This window comes from Nilaparvata lugens, chromosome 7 (genome assembly GCF_014356525.2).
Source record: "Nilaparvata lugens isolate BPH chromosome 7, ASM1435652v1, whole genome shotgun sequence".
Classification (NCBI taxonomy): Eukaryota; Metazoa; Arthropoda; class Insecta; order Hemiptera; family Delphacidae; genus Nilaparvata; species Nilaparvata lugens.
In genome coordinates this window covers 52,246,172-52,270,465 of record NC_052510.1, presented here as the reverse complement: position 1 = coordinate 52,270,465, position 24,294 = coordinate 52,246,172, and the positions used below count along the sequence as shown (strand labels likewise).

The 24,294-nt window shown below is 33.6% G+C and overlaps 2 protein-coding genes across 4 annotated transcripts in view; one reads left to right on the top strand and one right to left on the bottom strand.

The window, feature by feature from the left end:
- Positions 1 to 24,294, bottom strand: part of LOC111058214 — a 107,720-nt gene that overhangs the window by 64,159 nt on the left and 19,267 nt on the right. The window contains exon 2 of one of the 3 annotated variants that reach the window (XM_039433090.1): positions 4,655 to 4,723. The exons of 1 other annotated variant lie outside the window; for it this stretch is intronic. The gene's annotated coding sequence lies outside the window, so the exon portion shown is untranslated. Of the gene's footprint in view, positions 1 to 3,482; positions 3,827 to 4,654; positions 4,724 to 24,294 lie in introns of those variants that run through there. One more of the 3 variants, XM_039433092.1, reaches the window with a different exon arrangement.
- Positions 6,648 to 7,407, top strand: LOC120352461 (homogentisate 1,2-dioxygenase-like; the record flags this gene model as incomplete). Its single annotated transcript, XM_039433093.1, is given in 2 exon segments — positions 6,648 to 6,822; positions 6,825 to 7,407. Coding segments are annotated over 2 exon segments (708 nt in total), but the record flags the coding sequence as incomplete, so codon positions are not given.

Below are 24,294 nucleotides of genomic sequence, written 5' to 3'. Positions count from 1 at the left end.
CTTGCTACGTAGAGTTTGTAAAATAGAATCCTGATTAGTATTTTCATATTTAAGATGTAATGTACCTCACAAAACATCAAGCTCACGATCATTATCAATAGTGCCGTATTATTGCAAAAAATGAATAACACTATGTGAATTGTTATTTTCAAGAAGTTGATAACTCTTTGATAGCTGATTCAACCGCATATTAAAGTGAATGAAATTTTTGTAGATAATGACCTCTCATTGAGAAGCTTACCAACATTTTAATCATCATTGAATGATTCGAAAAAGAGACAGCCAGACACAACAAATTACAAATTCTCTTCTAAAATTAAATTCTGATCAATACAAGGAAGAGACGATGTCTGTAGATTGATTATGTGTACTCTGGACCAATCGCCAGAGTGATTGCGTAGCAGAGAATTGTGAAATAAGACGGAAAAATTCCATTTTTTGTCATTAGAAAGATAGAATTGCTGAGGAAAACGTCGTATATTCTGAGAGTCATGAATAAATACATGATTCTCATTTTCTGTTTCTGTATTCCAGAGTTTACTTTGAATTTGAATGTTGTTCACACTCCTGCTGATGAATTAAGCAAATCAACCATTCTCAAAACCTTCATTTTATACCCTCTCCTGTTCATCTTTATAAATATACATCTTTAATTTTTTTTTCATTATGAGTTATTTCTCTTTTCAGCTAATGTGAATAAAAAAGGAGAAATTATTTCAAGTTACAATTTACAGAGTATCTTTGGAGAATACAACAAAATTAATGGATATAAATAAATCTATAATTAATAAAATTGAATTAATGCTCTTACATCACAAGTGAAACTTGAACTTGAAGGACACGATTCCAGGGAAAGAATAATCAGGATTTCAGATTCCTGAAGAATATGAGCTTGTCAAGGAGTCTAGTATGATGTGATTGAAATGAAATTCTTTGTGAACCTTCTCTATTAAACACAATGACCTCTTCGATAAAAATGTAGTCTCAATATTGATTCCAAGTGAAACTTTTACGTGCTAACTATTGAACACAATGAGAGAATATAGAAATATAGAAACTCCCATAGCTAACTAACAACACAAAATTGGATAATATACTTGTCTATCATTCTGAAAATTTATATCATTCATAAATCGATTGAACACTAGATTGAGATTGTATTCTAATAGTAACTGAATTTTTTGAAAAGCGGAGTCCTTTCAATCACCGAGGTCTTGAATATGGATTTCAGTTAACGAATTTGAGAGTCCGATGGAAAATTGATGAGTCAATTATTTCTGTTAATAAACTCCTGAACCCTCGATAAGGATAACATGTCATTTATTCCGTTTAATGAACTCCTGTCTTCACGAGTGTGGGTTTGAAACAATTTTTATGTTTTGAGCATTGTTGTTTTTTAATGCTGCCGTTAGCTGCCAGTTTTGTTTTTGCCATGAAATCGTTTTCGGTATCAGCCAAAGTAAACAATAATATTCCCAACTTTTTTATCCTATCCAATCTATCATCCTATTCATTCTGCCTGTACGGTTTTGTTGGGGTAGAATTTCAATTACCAGTGCAATTATATGAAATCGAGCACAATGTTTGTAAAAATATGCAAGTATTACACAAAATACACTAGGATTTCACTTAAAAAACCGAAATAAGCTGGTTTAACAAATTGATTATTGCATTAATATTCTCTGAAATGGCTGGTAAAGCTGTTTTTTTTTCAAAAACTAAGATTCAATTAAAACTTTTTCCAATGTTTTCGCATGCAACCTCCAGTGATTATCGTTGATGGACGAATATTATTATAGGCCAGAGCACATTGAGTTGATTGATGATATAATTGTTTGATAAATTTCTGTTCTATTACTGGAAATGTTTAAAAGAGTACCGTATGGAATTCGAAACTCTACAAATGTTGATGGGAAAACATTTCTATTTTCATTATGATTATCATTCTTTGAATTTATTCCTGCTAAAGGATCATTCAACATCAAGTAAGTCTTTTCATGATCAAATTTTTATTTCACCCTCGTCCTTTTTCTTCCCACCAATTGAACAATTTTCAATGGATTTTCCATCTTTTGCTATCGAAATAAGCTACAATCTACTCTCCTATGTAAATCATTACTTCTGAAGTGATCACTTCAATTTCTTTAGTAGCTCAAACATTTTTTCATTCGTAGTTATAGAACTTTGGTCACTCTTGTCTGAACACTTGCAATAAACAGACTCTGACGTTGCAAGGCCACGATACACAACAACTAACTATAATTTGGTACAACAATAACACTCAATCTAACTTTGCCTCTACAACTAAATTAATGCTGGGAATTGATCACCTTTCAGATGTCAATCCTAACAGTGTGATCAACTGAGTAGCGCATTAATTGCTTGCAGGTATCTCGTGATAATGGAGAACTTGAGAAATTGGAAAATGTAACTTTACAAAATATGATATAAAAAACTAGCGAGATGTGGCCTTCTGCAATTAGTGTCTAGTTGACTATTGTGAAGCACCTCTTGTTTATAAGGGGATAGTCAATTTCCCTAATATCGAAAAAGATATGATATTTTTGAAGATTATATTTTGCTATGCTAATACTCAATCTCCCAACCTACTCAAAATATTGAATTCCATAAAAGAAAACGCAAACTCTTGAAAAGAAACACACAACAATTATTTAATATTATACAGTTTGGATAGCAACTTGGTCATTAGGATAGCAATTCCTATAGGTATTGCTATATAGTGAGGTCCACGTTTTAATGGAAATGTTTCATTAGCAATGGTATTGCTATCCTTGTCTATCATCCAACAAAGCGGATAGCACTATCTCTTCTCGCTTTGCTCTGTTGTCTTTTAACAATATAGATTTAATAATTAATCAACAAAATATTCCATCTTAATTTAAAAAATTCATCAGGAAATTATTGAAAAATATAATTTCTTGCTTAATAAAATTGATTATTTTAAACGAGAATGAACCGTTAAAATATTACATCAATAAACCTGTATCAGTCTATTGAAGGCATTGACAAAGCAGAGGATTGGCAACGTCTTTCTCCTTTCTTTCTCCACTGCCATTACAACGTGGACGTCACTATAGGATAGCAACACTTATATGAGCATTTTCTCAATAACAAATAATAAAACTATTTGATTGATTGATTATACAGTTTGAATGTAATCAACCTGACAACATATATCGGAATCTCAAAACCGAGGGCTCAAGACCGAAAAAGTTCCCAACAATATCAGAATCCACAGGAGAAGATTTGTACATCTATCTAGAAGTTTTGTACTATTTGTACAGTTTAAAATCTCGTATTCGAAAATATATGATTCCACTTAAGCTTGTGATGGCAAGGAAAAATTAACAGCAGTGGAGGGATGAAAATAATTATATGTTATGACAATAATTATTGGAGTAGAATTACATCCGCCGTATTGAGTAGTTGACGATGATTGAAATGAATCAAATCCTACTCACTCACGGCTCCAGGTAACATATAGTTGAAGCAGCAAAAATCAGACGACAACTACACTAATTGTTTTCAAATTCATGTCAGACACAAACAATGAGTAGGCCACTCAACCCATGGCACCGGAAACACCCACTTTTCCATTTTCATTGAGAAGAGCTCTCCAACGCGACTCCGGAAAAAAGAAAACCAGGACGGAAAATTAAATTTTACTCCGATGACAGCGGCAATATTTCAAGAACGTTTCATTTGCACACAATATTTCCCACTTTTTCTCTCCAGAGGTGAACTTTTCGCACTTTTTGATAATTGACAGATGAAATGTTGGCTCGTGTGAAGGCGGGCGTCCACACTTGTCGCGTTCTATGTCAATACTGCCAGATGCAATCTGAATGGGACACTTCACACCATTCACTTCAAGTACACATACACATGCACATCAACGCATGCATACACACGTGCTTGCACTTGCATCTGATTGTATTGTTTTTGATTGCGTAATAGAGATTGATAGGTGGACTGTCTTTGTATAGGATGTAGTTAGAGGCTGCGACATTTTTCTACGATTGACATGGACGATTTCAATTATATCTATTTTGTTTGGATTGGATTGAAAAGTTTAAAATGTAATTCAGGGCTAGTTCTATTGATGGGGTGAAGACTGAATTCTATTTGATTTTCTTCAAGGCTTTTTCCCCATTTCATAACGTTTTAATAATACTCAACTCATTTGTTTTGTATCATGTCGTGGAGTCGATCTGGCAAGTTCATACTTCAGGCTTTGACTTTCTATTGAATCTCTGTTTTGTTTCGATTCAGATTACTCATAATTGGATAATTTCTACCTTTTCGAGAATAATAATAATTTCTGCACAACCTGAAAACTATAAGTTCATCTACTTTATCAGAACAGACTAGTTCTTCCTCAGAAGCCAGAGGAACATATCCAACTATTGTATTACTAAAACCAGGCATTGGAACCTTCTTATGAGTACCGAGAGAAAATATCGTCTAATATTAATATAATTATTTTGTAATCTATATGTAAATGTATATAGTAATTTATAGTATCTTTTATATGTTTAATTTATAAAATCATTGGTGATGTATATAGCGAATACTATCTACACTGAAAAATAGTCGGAATAATCCATGCTATTGATGAAGCATATAACTCTACCTTCTATCGGTTTCTTTCTTGAAGACTTCAAATGACAGCTCCAATGATCACAGAGTTCTTCCAATACGTCTGAAATCAGTAACAGAACCTATAGTATCATGATGGACTCAATGAGCTGAAATAATCCATAGTTTCTACAGCATACGATATACTATCCACAGCTACATTTCATTTCATTTTATTCATTCCATTTATGCAATCACAACATTAAATGAATGATTGATTGATTGAGTACTTTATTTATGTAGATTACAATATATACTGGCTTATACACTTATATACAATAGCTTACAATACAGCAACATTATAGATGAATTTACATAATATAGACTAAGAAATTGAACTGTATATGATATGAAAAAGCAATTTGTAATATAATAACTATAGATAATAATTATATTGTTATGCATCTACATAAATTGGCGGAGCTTTGGACATATCAATGTCCATCCTTCGGAAAGAATATTAAAAATATCCTCCCCACTAACTCTCTACCAAAACGTTAATTTCATTATTCAAACTAAGGATTTATTCATTAATGGAAATTTTGTAAAAGTTTCAATCAATATGAATATTTAAGAGAAAAAAAAGTAATTTGATTGGGAGAGAATCAGCAGGATAAATCAAAAACTATTCTCCCCTCAATTTTTATACACAAAAAAAGTTCAAATGAGGTTATATAAAAAATTCTTATCATAATCACAGAAATTTATAGTTGAAGTAGGTTGTAGATTTTCGTGTATTTCCATTGAATGATGAATTAGTTTTTTATTCGTATCTCCTTATCTCTCTGCTCGTATCTCTATTTTTATTGATTAGAAAAATTAGTGATTCTTTCAAGCCACTCCTCTTTTGAAACTCAAGTCATAGTTTTTTCTGAGTTTTCTAGACCTTATTGAAGTTGGAAAAAATAGAAAAGACTATAATATATTTCCTAGTTTAGAATGAAAACGCTAAAAAATGTGTTTTTACTTTCCTTCCACTACTACCGTGGGAAAGTGTTACTTTCTCAAAACCGTAGATTCACCTAATTTAATGATTGCTGTATATATGTTATCAGGCCTCCTGAGCCGAAAAAGAGTTCCTTTTTAACAAGTTATATAATTTTCTTTATTGAATTATAAACCACACTATAGCTTCAGGAATATGGTTCAACTTATTCTTGTCGTGAACTGCACTTTCACCACAATTCAATTTGTCACTTCTTCATAGGTACTGTTCAATAAAGGAGGGGTCCACAGCACCACAGCCCACATGAAAGGGATGAATTTTCATCACTCGAAAACGTCTTCCGAGCACCCACACTGGTGCATTCTTGAGATTTTCACTTGATTCTCTATCCTACGCACCTTCTAGTATAATTTATCAGGATTGACAGGATAAATAAATGTGATTTGCCACCCTGATACACAGTAGCCTTCCTTCACAAAAATAAATTTCGACAATAATCGATCTTCATGAAATATTACAATAACAATTCTCTGGTCATTCTTCTGAGAAACGTGATCGATAAATAGATCGAAACGAAATCATAATTCAATGAGTCTACGAGAACGTATTTGAGGTACATTTCGCTGTTTTGTATCTAGTTAATAAATATTGTAGAAAATATTGAGTTTTGAATACTTTTGTAATAGAAGACTTGTATCCAATGGCAGCTTTGTTGATTGTTACTTTGCAATATTCTTTAGAAGCTAACTCAGGCAAGTATGAATTCGAAGAAAGATACTCTTTAAATTAATGAAGCGATTTTTGCGGTATCACTTGAAAATGGAGTTTTCAACATTGTGAAGTACAGAGAACAAGAGCAGCACTGCAAAAGAAAAATGATTGTCATATATATTTTTATTGTATATTGTTTATGTTATGTGTATTGTTTATCCTCCTACAGTGCAATTCATGTTCGAAAATCAGCATCTGATTGATATTGGTTTGCTACCCTTGTCTGTCATTAAACAAAGGAGATAGCCTTTTCCTTCTCCAATAATACATTTTGGAAATATTCAACGGTCATTTCGATCTGCCAAATCTTGGTCCAATAGGTGCCAACGGCCTGGCCAATCCGAGAGATTTCCAAACGCCTGGTGCATATTACGAAGACAAGGATGATGAGTATTCTATTGTTTCCAAATATCAAGGGAAATTATTTTCTGCTAAACAAAATCACAGTTTTTTGACGTAGTGGCTTTTAATGGAAACTACGTTCCTTACAAATATGATTTGAATAAATTCATGACCATAAACACAGTTTCGTTCGATCATTGTGACCCTTCGATTTTCACAGTACTCACCTGCTCTTCTAATAAGCCGGGAACAGCGATAGCTGACTTTGTAATTTTCCCTCCAAGATGGTCAGTGGCTGAAAATACTTTCAGACCTCCTTATTTCCACAGAAACTGTATGAGCGAGTTCATGGGACTTATAACTGGTAAATATGAAGCAAAAGAAGACGGCTTTATGCCCGGGGGAGCGTCCCTTCATTCCATGATGACTCCTCATGGTCCCGATGCCGAATGCTTCAAATCAGCTTCAGAAGCACCATTGAAACCTTGCAGGGTGGCAGATGGTACTATGGCATTCATGTTTGAGAGTTCACTCAGCTTATTTGTCACTAAATGGGGAGAGAAAATCTGCCAGAAATTGGACCCCGACTACTTCAAATGTTGGCTGAATTTGAAGAAACAATTTAACGGAATAAAGTGAAAAGATCTTGACACATTTTCACTGTATCAAATCAGTTTCCAACTACATCCTTATTCTACAAGACAAGGAAGAGTTCATTCTAAGATCAATAATAGTAAAGTACTATCTCTTTGCAAAGATTTATAGAATTCAATAATTACGCACCGTTGTCGGATTGTTTGTGGACTCAATCATGGATATTTATCATAACAATCATGAAATATAAAATTCTTTTAATGAATATGAATTTGAGATAGAATTGATTATCATTAACAAGATTTAATTATGAATAATAAATCAGATATACCGAGGAATTACAGCTATCCACAACAGTAGGCAGAAGAGACTCGACAACAACGTCTTTCTATCATTTCCATTGACTTTGAAACGTGAACCTAACCGTATTATATTAAATATATGAGATATTATATAGAAATAGATACATTATAGATCTATATTAGATATTAATATAGAGAGCTGAAGCACCAGGTCACTTCTTTTACTTTTAATTTCATTTGAAACTGAATCCCAAAATTAATTTAGAGTAGTCCTGAATCTTGAATCTGTTTCTTGAAAGGACAATGATATCTTCCGGAAAGTTACAATCTTAATGAAATAGGAGTCATGAAAAGAAGGTTTGGTGTGATGTGAATAAAGAAGAAGAGATGAAGCTTCGATGAAACTTATATGGAGTTATTTGCGCTCTCGGCTAGACTTCTCATTGCTTTTGGACTTTTTATCACTGCTTTCCGCCTTTCCAGTCATTATGTGGAAGTGACTTTTGTCTGGAAGGGAACACTCGATCTCGATAAATTAATAGAACCAACCGTTTTTGAAGAACTGTTTGCTATTTCTTCCAATAAGATACTGTGATGATTTTTATATCACGACTATATTCTCAAGTTTATTTGATAACTCTCATTTGAATGTTTTAAATTCATACTACATTCAACTTTTCCCTAGTTTTGTCTAATTCGTTTTATCTTCACAGTTCCATCGTAAAATATATTTAAAGTATAGTTATTATTATAGTTACATCGTAACGAAAGCAATTGACCGAACGAAGTGAGGTCTAAGATTCAAGTCGACGGTTTGGCATTTCTCTTAATGTTTAAATGTTTATATGTTGCGCATTTACGGCGAACGCGGTAATAGATTTCCATGAAATTTGACAGGTATGTTCCTTTTTGAATTGCACGTCGACGTATATACAAGGTTTTTGGAAATTTTGCATTTCAAGGATAATATAAAAGGAAAAAGGAGCCTCCTTCATACGCCAACATTACCGTAAAAATCAGACTATAGAATTATTCATCATAAATCAGCTGACAAGTGATTACACAGATGTGTGGAGAAGCCAGTCTATTACTGTATTTGTATTATGTCTATAGTTTCAATCAAATAAAGAGGTATGCATCTTAGAGCTGGGTTTACACCAAAGTTAAACAAAATTAATGTTAATAACTCAATCCTTATAGATTCTATTAGATTGAACGGAAGTTGACAAACAAACATGTTCATCGTGTGTGATAAGTTATGTTCAATCAAATATGATCTATAAGGATTGAGTTATTAATATTTTATTAATAAATTTGGTTTCGATATTTTGTTTTGCAGTCATGGTATATTAAGCGTGCCCATCAGTATCAATATTCTCACATTCGAAAAAACTAATTTAATAGGTGAATAAAAATAAACAAATGAACTAAATAATGCTGGAGAAGTTATAATATCTTTGATTCTGAAAAATTAATTTTCATCAGATAGAAAGATTATCACGGAACTGGATGAATTATATCATAAGGAATACAAATTCAAACGTGAACTGAGTTTGAACATTTAAAACAGTTGACATCAGGTACTTGTGGATGAGAATACTGCGTGAGGTCTACTGTTCACAGAACTACTAGTAGATACAATAAAAAAATTGTTAAGCAGATAATGTATACACCCTACATTACTTTTCTCAACAATCTTTCCGTACTCTGAGAGGTTGAATAGGTACTATTTATAGTAACTGTATTACTGTAAGGATTAGAGAAATAACTATTCCTAAAAGATAGTATTTTTTAGGGAGAGCAGACAATTTTTCTTCGCACTACAATCGATTTTCATAACTATCTCCGAGTCATTTTACGACATCTTGATGGAAATGACATTGAAATTATATTCTAGACCAGTTTCATTATACTGTAAAATCGTAGAGGAGTAATTAATTAAATGATAAGTAATTATTCCAAGGAGTGAGATTTTCTGCAGAGCTTACTTAGTTCATGTCTCTACTACTTCTGGAGAGTATACGATAAAATAATACTATTCCTAGTCATAATACCTCTCACAATACTTTTCTTTTATATTATTGGTACTTGAAAATAAGCAAGTGTGTCAATGGCAAGCCACTAACAGATATTATTCTAATTGTATATGGATTCCCTTTAACTGGCTGAATCTGTTTTGTGCTTTTCATCTTTATGTAATGAGTTTAGTTTCGAGTTGGATGACTCACATTAAAACTCAGTTATTAAGAATCGTTCATTTACATGCAGCAAGATGATAGAGTCCGCATAACAGGAATTTCAAGGAGAATACAATAAATTATTATGTGGGGTGGATCGACTATTCTCATGTTACCACATTATAATAATCTTCTTACAAGTGCCTATTGGCCTGTTCAAGCACCTCTTGTTTTTATGTCTTCTAATTCGGTTTTTACATCTGATTCTACTTCGAATCCATATTTCAAGCCATTGTGTTGGCAGTCTACTTGTTGGAATTTGAAGTAAATGATCGAATCAGGTAAATGTCTCCAATTCACAGATATGGAAATTACTGAGATATTGCAAATATGCAAATGCTAAAGAATTTTTCATTACATGTCTCCAATTCAGTGGCAATTTTATAGCAATTACAATACAATTTTTTAGCTTATAAAAACTCATTTCAGCAGCTTAGGCCTATGAATATTACAACATGTGGCATCACTGTATTCTACATTAAAATTACTGTACAACTATTTTACAACCAACTATTTTATATTACTTATCTATTTTACAACTTAGTACGCTCACAACCATTACATTTTTCAAGTATCATGCTAACTAGATACCTCGCACCATTTCTTCATTCATTCCCTATCTTACGCCTTCCATTTTCTCATATTTCTCCATTCATTCTATGTTCGTATTTCTCTCTCCACCCACACATGTCTAGCTAGTTATTATTCTCTTCAAGTTCCATACTTCTCATTCTTCTTTCACGCCTATAGAATTCCCCTGCCGATTTCCTACCTAATCGATCTCACTGCTCCAAGAATAAAGAAATATTGTACCGTATTATCCAAGGTACCTACAATACATTCCAGGTATATTGGTATTATCCAAATTCAAATTGTCACATCAAATAAATGGAAAAGAGCTAGCGTGTGGAGAATTTGATAACATGGTGGAAACACAATTTTCTGATAATACTTGTTATTGTATTATCATCAATCTCTCAAAGCTATGTCTGTCTCTAACCCCACTCATCTCTCTCTCACACATACACTTTCCTCTCTCTCTTACTCCTTCACCATACAACCACTTTTCTTGTAATAGTATTCATTACATTCTCTCTCTCGTTTTCCCCAATTTTCAGATTCCTGTTATTCTGATAGCATTACTTTTGCACTCTCACTTTCTCTTACTCTCTCGTTCTCTTAGTGGGTGTGTTTCATTGCGTGATTCCCGGTTATCCTCGAATGGAAGTTGCTTTATTATATATTTAGCTTTTCCGAAGAAAAGAGTGACTCAAGAGCTCTTGTTTGGACTGTTTCTAATTTCCTGGAAAGAGCTGAATGTCACGGTGGAATTTTGAGGAAATAATCATGTCGTTTCTTGCTCATTGATCCCTCTTATCATCACCAACACGGATGAGTGGGCTGAGCTCATTATTCTCCATGAAAATCAAGCTTGAGAACGATAATTATTTGCAGTAGTTATGTTTTGTTTGATGCTCTTCCAACATTTCTCATGAAAAATTGGTAATTCATTCTTGCGACATTCGTGATCATATTGTGTGTGAGGAATAGGATATATGATTAAGAATCAACTGTGATACTGGTGCTTGAAAGTACATTCGTAACTAATGTTGTCCAAAACGGAAAATGGTCTCGTTTTGTATTAAGCAGGAAATAATTCTTCTATAAATAAATTCTCCACGTTAATTGAATCCAATCAATATTGGGGAACCTCTACAATATAGAATGCATGAGTTATCATTGAAGCTCTAGTGTGTTATAGTTTTTCATCTGCTTTATCTACGATTGACTTTTGAAGATTTTTTTATCTACAAGACTTAACCTACTTCGGATTATGTGTTACGTTATCTAAATTTGGATAACACAATAGCACAATAACCTATTTCGGACTGTGTGCTACGTTATCTAAATTTGGATAACACAATGTGCTCTATTAAGAATAGCACAAGGTTACCATATTTCTCCTCTTCCTATCATTTCGATGATTTACTTTCTGTATAAATCAATAAAGAAAAGAGAGAGAAGCAAGAAAACAGAGAAATATTCAAATTTATATTCCTTGAATACGTTTCAAGAATCACATGAGGAGACTAAATAATCAAGAAGAAAGTTGGAGTATAATGTAACAGGACTTTATTTAAACACAAAATGATTTATCCCCATAATCTACAGACCCTGATGCGATTCAAAATAAGGATTTTCACATCTCTGATGAATATAGAATCGAATAGTCGAAACTTTAATCTAAACCACATGTCTTTCTTATTATACATCATGTAGATCTTGATTAAAATTCTCAATCATAGTGATGAATTTGAATTGCATGAAGACATAATAACATTTATAAGATATTACAAACTGGCACAGGAGAAGCATTCATTTGTGACGACAGGAAGTCTTGAGTTTTGAAGAGAGTAACAGGTGGATTTCACTTCTAGAAGACGTAAAAACGAACACTGAATCAGTTGACGGCAAATTCCGTACAGACTTCCTTCACAAACAATCATGACACAAATCGATCAGCACTTGTTAGAGGATGAAAGTGGGAAGAAAGAGGACGAGGAGGAGTAAGAGAAAAGAGGAGAGCGGAGGAGGAGGAGAGAAAAGAAAGGCGAGATGAAAGGAGGAATGAGTTACTCTGTAGTTGGTGAGAAGGAAATTGTGAAAAACGATACGGCTTAAACATCCCTCGAACGGATTAGGCAAAGCTGCCATTAAACCACACTTCCACCCTTGTTGAGTTCAGCTTTCCAACTGTTGAAAACCTGAACGGAAACTTGACCGACAATCTTTTTTATCAAGCATTCTATTCTCCCAGTTTAATTAATGTTATTCAGGAAAATTAACTGAAGTTCTCGGCAACAGGAATAACCTGTAATTGCAAGAAAATACGGTTTTCTCGTTAGAATTGATTATCATCTTCTTGAATACGATTGAATACTGTCTTTTGACGATTGTACGAACTGTGACGATTAAAATTGTGAAAATTTAGCGTAGAACATATTATTTTTATGCAAAATTACTCCAGGTATTAGAATAACAACTTATTAGTACATTGTAAGAATCAAAAACATTGTAATAATATTGATGTTTCCTCGGTCTGAACCAAATTTTAAAAATTATTAGATGTTCTAAACTCTTTCTTGAGAACAACATTTTTGAGGCAGCTACGTTTTCTCCTGACTGCTTGTTGATCTTTTATTGTTTGAGATTTGGGAGAAGTATTAGCTGACAGGTAGTTGGTTAAGGCATTAGGTAAGTACCTTATCCTGTACCTTCAAAATTTTTGTTTATTTCTCCAGGGTACCAATCTTTCTATTATCTAATCCGTCGATCCCGGCTGCCTAGAAAGCAGTCGTCAGGTCATGTCAGAGGCCCTGAAATTTATCAGTTACCTGAAAACTCTGACACCAAACCTGAGCCAGCCAGGTCACTCGATATTATTATTATGTAATCTGAGTAATTCATGAATTTTAAACCACATAAATTAAAACACTTCTCCAAAAAATAATACTGACAATAGAACGTAAGTTTCACTCCAGTTGATTAACCGGTAAGTTCCCGGTATCTAGGAATGCGCACTGCAGCTCTAGAATTGATTGGTATGGTAAGTGTAGTTTGGTGAAATTGATTGAGGTAGATGAGACGAGCCGAGTAATTCTGATTGATGGCTTTTTAAAGAGGTATTTCACTCTTCAATAGGTTTGAAGAGGAGGTCATAATTGAGTTTAGGTAATCGACGTCGAGGAGTGCAAAATAATTTATGATTCCCTAGCAAAGATTTATTAAGATTATGGTGATCCTGTACATTTTCTAGCAGCTGCGGAAAATTTTAGCTGTATTGTTTAATTCATATTAAACGTGATGAAATGAGATCATGCGATATGATTATTACTGTGGCATGGTTATGTACTGTGAATTTTATACTGTGGTACACTTTTATTTGAATAATATCGTGATGTTCATTGAACATGTATTCGAATATTATGCTTGATGCAACCTCAATAATTTGACCTCTCTCGACAAATATCTTGGAAAAGTTAGAAGATGAGCCAGATTCTGCTGAGAGCTGAAATTTGCTCCATTTCCTTAATAATGATATTACATAATTATTTACAGAGAAAGCTCAATCAAACTAAAGAATTATTTTAAAATTCAATCAATTTTAATAAGGAGCAGAAGAAAACTATTTATGGCTTAAAATGTGACTTGCTATGCATTATTCACTGACCAAAAAATGAGTATAATAGGCAGTGCATAGACATCATCATCGTTGATGATTTGAAAGTTGGTCATTATAGATAAAGACGGATGATTTGATTTGATTTTCTGCTACCGTACGCAATTTTCCCTGGCTTTTCGACTCCTATTTGCTGTTTCTCATGTTTAATAAATTCACAAAACACTCAATATGAGGACAAGAGCCGGAAATTTTCTGAACAAAATATGACAAAAATCTTCTCATTCTCCTAGACATGTTGCCTTTCCAAGAATATCATAAATCACTGTTCATCACAAAGGAATTCAGAGCTCTTTACTTTTCATATTTACTCAGAAGTCACATATAGAATACATGAACCCCTAAAAATATATATTCTATTAATCATACTCGAGTAGGCTAGCTTATGATGGTTTGTATGAGTCTATCGTATAAAAATAAAACTTGGGTTCTTAATAGAAATACAGATAGTTTAATACCAATTTCATTAATTTAACCCCTTATTATATTATAAAAAATTGATCATTAGTATTTTTAGACTAGATCGCAATGAAATTAAAAAAAAAAGTTAGTTAAATTTCCAATATTTTTTCAGTTGTTGGGAATAATTATAGTTTCATCAAACATGATGTTTTTGAGTCGACACCCCATACGAGAAAAAAACACATTGATACATTCAGAAGTTTCTAGAGCGGTTTATCCGTTTTCTGACTTCATAATTCTGTAGAATAAATAATACATTTCTTATGCATTCTACCACTATATTCACTCTTATCCTTTCTCGACGTATTTCAACCAAGGAGTATTGTGGATTGTGAACTTCACTTCAATGATTTCTTGAGAGCTTGAGCGAGTACCTCCAAGAGATGTTATAGAAGATATTCTCAAGCTTAGATGGTAGAGTGAGGAAATTTTCGATCATCTATGAAGTCTGAAATCTGAATATTTTGTAGTAATATTTTTCCGAAGAGAATCTAACTAGATCGAGAGAAGCTCGTAGATCAAATTTCATTGTATTTTACTTATCATTTGTTTCTCGTGTCATCTTTCCACTTTCTATTCTATTAGTCTCTCCTATTTCTATCCTCTCCTTTCCGATCTCCTCTTTCTTTTCTGTGTCTCCTCCAACTGTCAACATTTCTCCATTATTTTCTCTTTTTCTTGTATTCTCCCTCCTCTCTCTTCTTTTTTTCTTCCCATTCCCTTTTTTCTCATCTCTGCTCCTTGTCTTCCTCTCTGTTTCCCGCTTCCTCTCATCTTTATTCTTGAATATTTTTTCCGTATTTGTTCTGATTAATATTTTTTTCTATCTCCGCTTCCTCATCGCATCTGTCTATGTATTTTCCACTATACCCTCTACATCCCACTCTTTCTTTTTCGTCCTCATATTATTATCTTCTTCCCAATTTTTCAGGCAATTTTATTCGACTCTCCTAACAACCGTTCTACTTATAAATCCCTTGTTATCCTCTGCATTCATCCCTCTCTAACTCAACCTCTCTTATTTCCACTCCTATTCTTTCATTCTCTATAATATTCTCCTTCACCATAATTCTCGGAATAATCTCGACTCAAGATTTGACAAACCCTTCATTTTGTCACATACCCGCCGGGAGGTATGGTTTACGTAATGAATCATTCATTCACTCATAATGAATGACGCAAATTGTCTTCATTCCGCTCTTTTCATCACACTCAACGTTGAATAAATCTGAGTCACGATTCCTCTTCCTATATTACCACTCAACATTTTTTCATACAAATGTCATCTAGATTGGATATGATCAGTTCTCCTTTTACGAGAATACATCATCTCAACAAAATCTCTCGGAAACTCAGCAGTCTTCATCACTCTATTCTTGGTCGCTCCCCTCTCTCATTTCCAACGAATGATTGAGGAGGAATTTGTCAGAGCACCCAGAAATTAATTTAAAAAATTATGAAAATCATGGAACCGTGTCATTTGTATCGTGAATGAACAAATTAATAAAACTTTCATTGAAGAATATATTATGCTAACACAGGGAGAAACCATAAGTGTTATTCATGCCTTGAATTGTTGATGATTATCCATGGACCACGTTTTATATGCTAAAACATCCAGATAATATACTGAGAATGAAAAGAGAGAAACTATTTAGTGCTGTTCATGCCATGTATTGCTGCTGATGATAATTATCCACGATGCTTTGGGGTTAGCGATATAATTGATCAGATTTCTTATGAGTAACATAATTTCCACAACTTGAAAAGAAACTATAAAATAATGGATAGGTTTCTGAAAACCGATCAAGGATCTGATTCAGACATAAAAATGTTACACTTTTTTGTTATGTGTTTGATGACTCATGATTGATTGGTATAGAGTGGAATAACCTTACCTACTAATAGGGATTAGTATTTAGAATTTTAAGCACAAATCCATGGACCTAGTAGATCGACGAAATAGTCAGTCATTAGGCTAATAACTGATCAGTAATTAGATCATGAGATCATTAGACAATCATTACTGATTGATTGTCATTTTGAAACTAATCCATGTAGATGTGATAATTATTGTCTGAGTAGAGTTACCATGGATTGATTGCCATTTGGATCTAATAATAGAAGCCTCATTTCTTCAATTATCTGGATTGGGTGATTGATTGTGTATTGTTATCACATCTCAAATCATTTAGGGCCGGTTTCCGAGCTCGGGATTTAGCTAAGTCCTAGACTTTAAACAGCTGGAGTCAGAAAATTGGCTTTCCAAAACGGGGCGTAGTCGCAGCTTTTATAACAGTAGTCGTAGTTTTTATTTTCTCATTACTATAATTGGAAACGTTTTTCCTTGACGAAATTAGACATTCCTAAATAATTCAAAATAGCTAAAACGTTACACTATTTTCTCTTTATTCTATTTTGTGTTCAATTTTCTAGTTTTTCGAAATTTAATTCAAACGTGACTATGACAATGACTGCGACTACGCCCCGTTTTGGAAAACCAATTTTCTGACTCCAGCTGTTTAAAGTCTAGGACTTAGCTTAATCCCGAGCTCGAAAACCGGCCCTTAATTGGGTGTTTTAGGCAAGATAAACTCATATTTATAGATTCCGGTCGACCTTTGAGGTAAGTGACAATATACTGCATTAGATACTCACATACTATGAGATAACTATGAACAATAATGACATTGCAATCATTGTATAATTACATCACATTATGGTTTATTGATACTTGCATCTCGATAGGTACCCACTTGTAGCTGGTAACTACACATTTTAGCAGCCGATAGTTACAATACAATACAATGCAACAAATTATTCAATGTTGTAAACATGATGAGAACATATTATCGCGATTATCGCATATTATCACTGCACCGTGCTGAAGCACAATGATATTTTATTATCCAGCTATTCAGTACAAAGCAGTAATAATCTAGTTGTCACCAGTGAGTATAGACTGTAACATTACATGTGAGTATAGAATGTAATGTAATATTAAATTACAATCATACTCACTGGTTGTCACTTGATGATAGCGTGGTACAAGGGCAATCACGATGTCTAGATCGTAATAGTCATTGAAGAGCAATATAACAAACTGTTGATGTAGAACAAGCCAATAGGCTAACCATTTTGTAATTGAAGATACTTGAAATGTTGTCAAAAATCCACTTTATTTTCATAAAAATTAATATTTTACAGGAACGTGCTTTCGTGTGTGCTCAGACATCATCAGCTGTAATTTTCAGTACAGTTGGGAAGTAGAAAGTTTCCAACCTAACAAAAGCAAGAAAAGCAAGAGCAATATCAATTTGAATTGTAAAATATCAATTTTTATTAAAATAAAGTGGATTTTTGACAACATTTCAAGCCTCTTCAATTATGGAAAAGTTCCACAACATCAATATTCATGCCACAAACTTAATTAACTATTTTGTATCATGGAAACACTGGGATGTTGTCAAAAATATCACTATTTTTTTTAACTATTTAAAACTAATTTAATTTTTCAACTAATTTATCAACTTTTTTGTCTTGACCGATTTGTCAGGGAACTGAGATATCCAGGTAAAGAAGAGAGTTAAATGCTTGATTTATAAACCAAATGAGAAACCAGTATACAATCTTAGGAATACCAGAAAAACTTAGATCTCGAGAAAAGATAGTATATACCGTAGCTATCCTTTAACTTATACTATACTTGGATCTCGAGGGACTCAGTCAGCAATTGAATGTGGAGTCATACGTTCTATATGTTGGGATGCAAATTACGATATCTTGACAATGTAATTCTTTGAAAAACCTTGAACATACCTTGGAAATTATTTAAAAAGATAACCGGTAGAGAGAGTCAGTTTCGGGACATGGAGAGACGTTTGAACTAATTTTCAAGGTCTGTTATTTCGAGTCCTAACAGCCAAGAAAATATTGTGTATATTAAATAATAATCACCTATATGGAGCGTTGCAGTAGTAGAAAATCGCTTTTTGTCTTAACATGGATGCTATTAGAGATTATAATGATAAGTACAGATAATCAGCGAAATTAAAAGAAAAGGAAAAGAGAGCCGAAGTAGAGGAAATAGGAAAAGAGAAGAGAAGAGAGGAGAAGAAGTAGAATAAGAGAAGAGATCAGAGGAGGAGAAGTAGAATAAGAGAAGAGAACAGAGGAGGAGAAGTAGAGGAAGTAGAATAACAGAAGAGAAGAGAAAAGAGTAGAAGAAGTAGAGAAAGTGGAATAAGAAAAGAAAAGAGAGAAGAAGAAGTAGAGGAAGTAGAATAAGAGAAGAGAGGAGACGAGGTAGAGGAAGTAGAATAAGGGAAGAAAAGAGAGGAGCAGAAATAGAGGAAGTAGAATAAGAGCACAGGAGAGAGGAGAAGAAGTAGAGGAAGTAAAATAAGAGAAGAGAAGAGAGGAGACGAAGTGGAGGAAGTAGAATAAGAGAAGAAAAGAGAGGAGAAGAAGTAGAGGAAGTAAAATAAGAGAAGAGAAGAGAGGAGAAGAAGAGAAGGAAGTAGAAAAAGAGAAGAGAAGAGAAGATATGAAGTAGAGGAAGTAGAATAAGAGAAGAGGAGAAAGTAGAAGAAGTAGAGGAAGTAGAATGAGAGAAGAGAAGAGATGAGACGAAGTGGAGTAAGTAAAATAAGAGAAGAGAAGAGAGGAGCAGAAGTAGAGGGAGTAAAAAAAGATAAGAGAAGAGAGGAGAAGAAGTAGAGGAAATGGAATAACAGAAGAGAGGTGAAGAAGTAAGGAAGTAGAATAAAAGAGGAGAGGAGAAGACGTAGAGGAAGTAGAATAAGAGCAGAGGAGAGTGGAGAAGAAGTGGAGGAAGTAGAAAAAGAGAAGAGAAGAGAGGAGACGAAGTGGAGGAAGTAAAATAAGAGAAGAGAAGGCAGGAGAAGAAGTAGAGGAAGTAGAATAAGAGAACAGAAGAGAGGAGACGAAGTAGAGGAAGTGGAATAAGAGAAGAGAGGAGAGGAGAAGAAGTAGGATAAGAGAAGAGAGGAGACGAAGTGGAGGGAGTAGAATAAGAGAAGAGAAGAGAGGATACGAAGTAGAGGGAATAGAATAAGAGAAGAGAAGAGAGGAGACGAAGTAGAGGATGTAGAATAAGAGAAGAGAGGAGAAGAAGTAGAGGAAGTAGAATAAGAGCACAGAAGAGAGGAGAAGAATTAGAGGAAGTAGAATAAGTGAAGTAGAAGAAACAGCAGAAGTAAAAGAAGAAGAAGGATATAGAGCTTGTTATTTGTGAGCTGGACTAAGAGGTACGAGGTTGAGGAAAGAGCATTGCCATAAAAACCACATAACTTTTCCTATATAAAGTAAACCGCGTTGACTTATACGAGCGTATATCTGACACTCTAATATGTCACTTTTCAGGACATGAAACAGCCCAATTATTTCTTTTTTTTCAGACTATTGAGAGGTTATTTTTACAATGTACTCTTCCCACTCAATGTATACTCAGTATTCTGATAAACTGATATTGACTATTCATATTATACCTTATTAAATAATATACCAAATCCCACAAGTGACATAAATCATCATATTATACTTCACATGTTCTGATTATATTCTAAAAATATAGTGTTACATATTCACGTATATAGTAGTGAGGTCCACGTTTTAATGGCAGTGGAGAAAGATAGGAGAAAAACGTTGCCGATCCTCTGTTTTGTCAATGCCTTCTATAGACGGTAGCTGATACAGGTTTATTGATGTAGTATTAACGGTCAATTTTCGTTTAAAATAATCAATTGTATTCTATGAAGCAAGAAATTATATTTTCCAATAATCTCATGATGAATTTTCATAATTAAGATGAAATATTTTGTTAATTAATTATTAATTCTACATTGTTAAAAGACGATCTGGCAACAGAGCAAAGCGAGAAAGAGATAGTGCTATCCGCTTTGTTGAATGATAGACAAGGATAGCAATACCATTGCTAATCAAACACTGTCATTATAACGTGGACCTCACTATAGTTAATAAGATATTGAGAAGAAAATAGGAAAGTTCCAAATGCTATGTGGAAATATCAGCAGGACTATGGTTAAAAAAGCTAGAACAGACACAATTATGCAATTTTATAAGGTAATGGCCGCTCCAGTCCTCCTCTATGGTAGTGAATCATGGTTGACAACCAAGCCACTTGAAGTAGAGAGCAGGCAGCTGAGATGAGATTTCTTTGAAGAACCAAGGGGTGTGACAGGAGAGATCATTCCAGGAATGAAGCTATTAGGAAATAATTTGAATATCTGCAGCATGAATGAAAGACTTTTTGTGTAGTTGAGAAGTTGATATTGTGGTAATTATTCATATTAAATGAAAAAGACCAAGAAATTGTCAAAATACATTCTGTTTTAAATATGTGTTTTTTTGACAATTTCTTAGTCTTTTTCATTCAATATGAATGGAAGGGTTACGGAGAATCGGCATTAATGAAGAGAGCAAGTAAAAAAATGTTAGTTGAGAGAGTTACATTGGAAATCTATAATCAGCCTTTAGGCAAAAGAGATGTTGGCAGACCCCGCAAGCGGTGGCAATAATAGAATTTGTTTGTGTTTATTTGAATAATTGGCTAGATGTGAGTCGGCACAGGTTATAGCCTAATCCTTGTTTGTGAGAAGAAGATATTATAGTGTTACATTATTATATTCTTCAATTTTTCATGTTAAAATTTTTTAACTTTTTTCATGGGAAGCATAATGTAAATGGGGTCTTCTATCATAATAACAGAGAATAGAGTTGTGTTTGTTCGCATCAAAACATGTCAACTTGTGGATTGCATACTGGAAAAACGGGAATGATTTAGATCTTCAAATTTTGCACATAGATTCTAAAAATATCAATCTCGTGCTCCTCGAAGCCCGAATTTCAATTTTTCTCCTAGATTCTTTAGAATTCAATGTTGAAATTTTAATTCATGGGACAAGAATACATACCATATATTTATGTTGATATAGAACTATAATCTAGAGACTACCTCTTCGAAACAGATGGTTAAAATTGGTAACTAAATTAATAGCCAGTCCAATTTTGTCAGGTTGGTATCAAGTTGAGGAAGGTTGCTGAACAAGATTTGAGTTATATCACTTTACTATGTAAGTACCAAGTTGAAGAACTTATCTATACTAATATCGAGGACCGAGCTTCGCTCTGGAGTACTGGAGTACAAAAGCATAGGAAATTTATAACGAAAGAAGAAATTATAATAACATTCATAATATTCATACAGAAATGCTTTATCTTATCACAGTAAATTGAGATTAATTCCCAGAGGAATGGAAGAATCCCCCCCACGAAGGCCCAGTTGCACAAAGTTGCCGGTTAGATTTTAAGATTTTAATCCTGATCAACTTCACGTGAACCAAATCAGAGAAGACCATTTCGAAAAGATGGATCTACTGGAATTAATCAGGATTGAAAATAGCCTGGCTTTTTTGCAACCGGCACTAAGTACCTGATTGAATGATTACAAAAGTTCAACTGCTGAGTCATAATTTTGACACAGTCCCACACACATGAACTCGCTCACTCACTTCCATCACCAACAGACGACGAAATATTTATTAACACCTGTTTTTTCCAAGAATGAATAATAATTATCCTTTTAATGTCCTTCAGCGAATTTTCCCAGGGATAAGACCTAGTGCAAACGAATCTTTATATTATAAACCTACTATGTTCTGAATTTTGTGAGAATCGTTAGAGCCGTTTTCGAGATCCGGTGAAATACAAACATATATAAAACATATGAACATATAAACAGAAGTTGCTCGGTTAATAGTATAGGATAATAAAGGAAAGAACTAGCTTATGCACGTACGGGATAGAAAAATTATGTTTGACGCATCAACACGTCTAAACTACTGGACTGAAATCAACTTCAAAATTTTGCATATAGTATCTTAATTAATTAAATGAGGATGGTCATATGCCTGCTTCAAACTCTCCAACATTCCACTCAGTTTTCAGTTTTTAAAGTTTCAAAATGGACCCTTGCGGAGCACGGGTGACCTGCTAGTATTTAATAGAAACTATCTAATGACATCCAATTTTGATGGAAAAGAACAAACACACAGTGAGTAAATTCTGTTCATAAGCATGGTCCTTCCTTGCTATTTCTGAAATTCATTGCATTTCTAGTTAGGATATTGCTGACAATTGACTGCCATTGAATCCACGTGTTGAAGTCCAGAAGCGTATTTATATGCAAACAACGTGCAAAACCAAGAACAGCTCCACGTTCAATTCCCTCTCCACTCAATTCGGTTATATCTTGATTAAACTGGTCTTCTCACAGAATAGGCGACAAGATTCAATTTGTTTAATCTACAGTGACTCTACTCGTGAAATTCAGCTCTTCCTAATATGAATAACGGTGGAAAGCAGCAGATGGTTTGGTGACAAGTGAGGGAAATCTGTGGATCTGTGAAATCCCAGTAAAAATAGAAACCTTGATTTTTTTGATGGGGGCTTTGCCCCCTTAAGCCTCATCAATTAGCTTAATAGTACTTTACGTTACAAGTCCGGTAACGATAATTTACCGCATAAGTATGATTGTTTCTGCCCGAAACGTAGTTTATCTTAGTTACGGAAACTACAACGTAGTTATCTTACGAATGCGGTAAATACGTTACCGTACAAGTTACGTACAACATTTTTTGTCATACTTATCTGAGAAAGAATAATATTGCTGGGAAACAGAAATCATTACCTGCTGATGCTCGAGCTACTGCATTCTGTAAACAATCATGACCTAGCTCGTAACGCCTAGTTCATAACAGAGAGACCCTTCGAGCTCAAATAAACTAATAAAGGTCTAAATTATAAGATTTCAGATGAGTTCTTATAACTTGAAACACCTTAAATTAGTTCTTTAATTATTTGAGTTAGTATATTAATTACTCAGATGTTATTAGGACTCAGTAGAGTCCTAACATATTCGACTGTAAAGAGAACATATGATCTCTTTACAGTATAGTATGCTGTAATAAAGATCACATGTTTTCTTTTTCTGCAAACAGCTGTTTACCGGCTTGATTTAATGCATGGAAAACAGCTGTAAGTATGAAAAAAACATGTTTTTTTCTAATCAGTAAGTTTTTGATTTCATTTAGAACTCTCATATACTGGTATCTACTAGAGTCAATATAATACGTGTTGTGTAAAAGCATTCTTACACCCTTGTCACCCGTATAATAACAGAAAACGTCTTATCATGGAAAATATTGACCTACATTTGGATTCTCATGTCTTTCCAAAAGTTTCCAAAATGAAATGAAATGTGGTATTCAATTCCTTGTTCGGGGTCACTTTTGTATTGACATGAACTATTTCCAAAAATAAAGGTACTCATTTCAATTTATTTGAAGAAAATTAATATGATAGAAATGGGGTCACCTGTATTCAGCGAAACTCTCATGTCGAAAGTCTGGAAACTGGCGAATCGGGCAAGAATGCCGTTCAGAGGAATATTGCGGTAGGGTATTGCTTTGCCAAGTTTTATGACTTTGCTGAGAAAATTCAATGTTACCTATCTAGTTTATTCTCATGAATTTTAGAAATCAAAGTACCTATTTCAATTTATTTGAGAAAAATTATGTTAAAAAGGTACTACAGTATGATGTTAAATATCTATGTAGAGTGTACTATTTAACAAATTCAAAATGGAGACTAGATTGAAGGGTCATTGTAACTTGTAACTTAATTTGTAACTTGGCAACA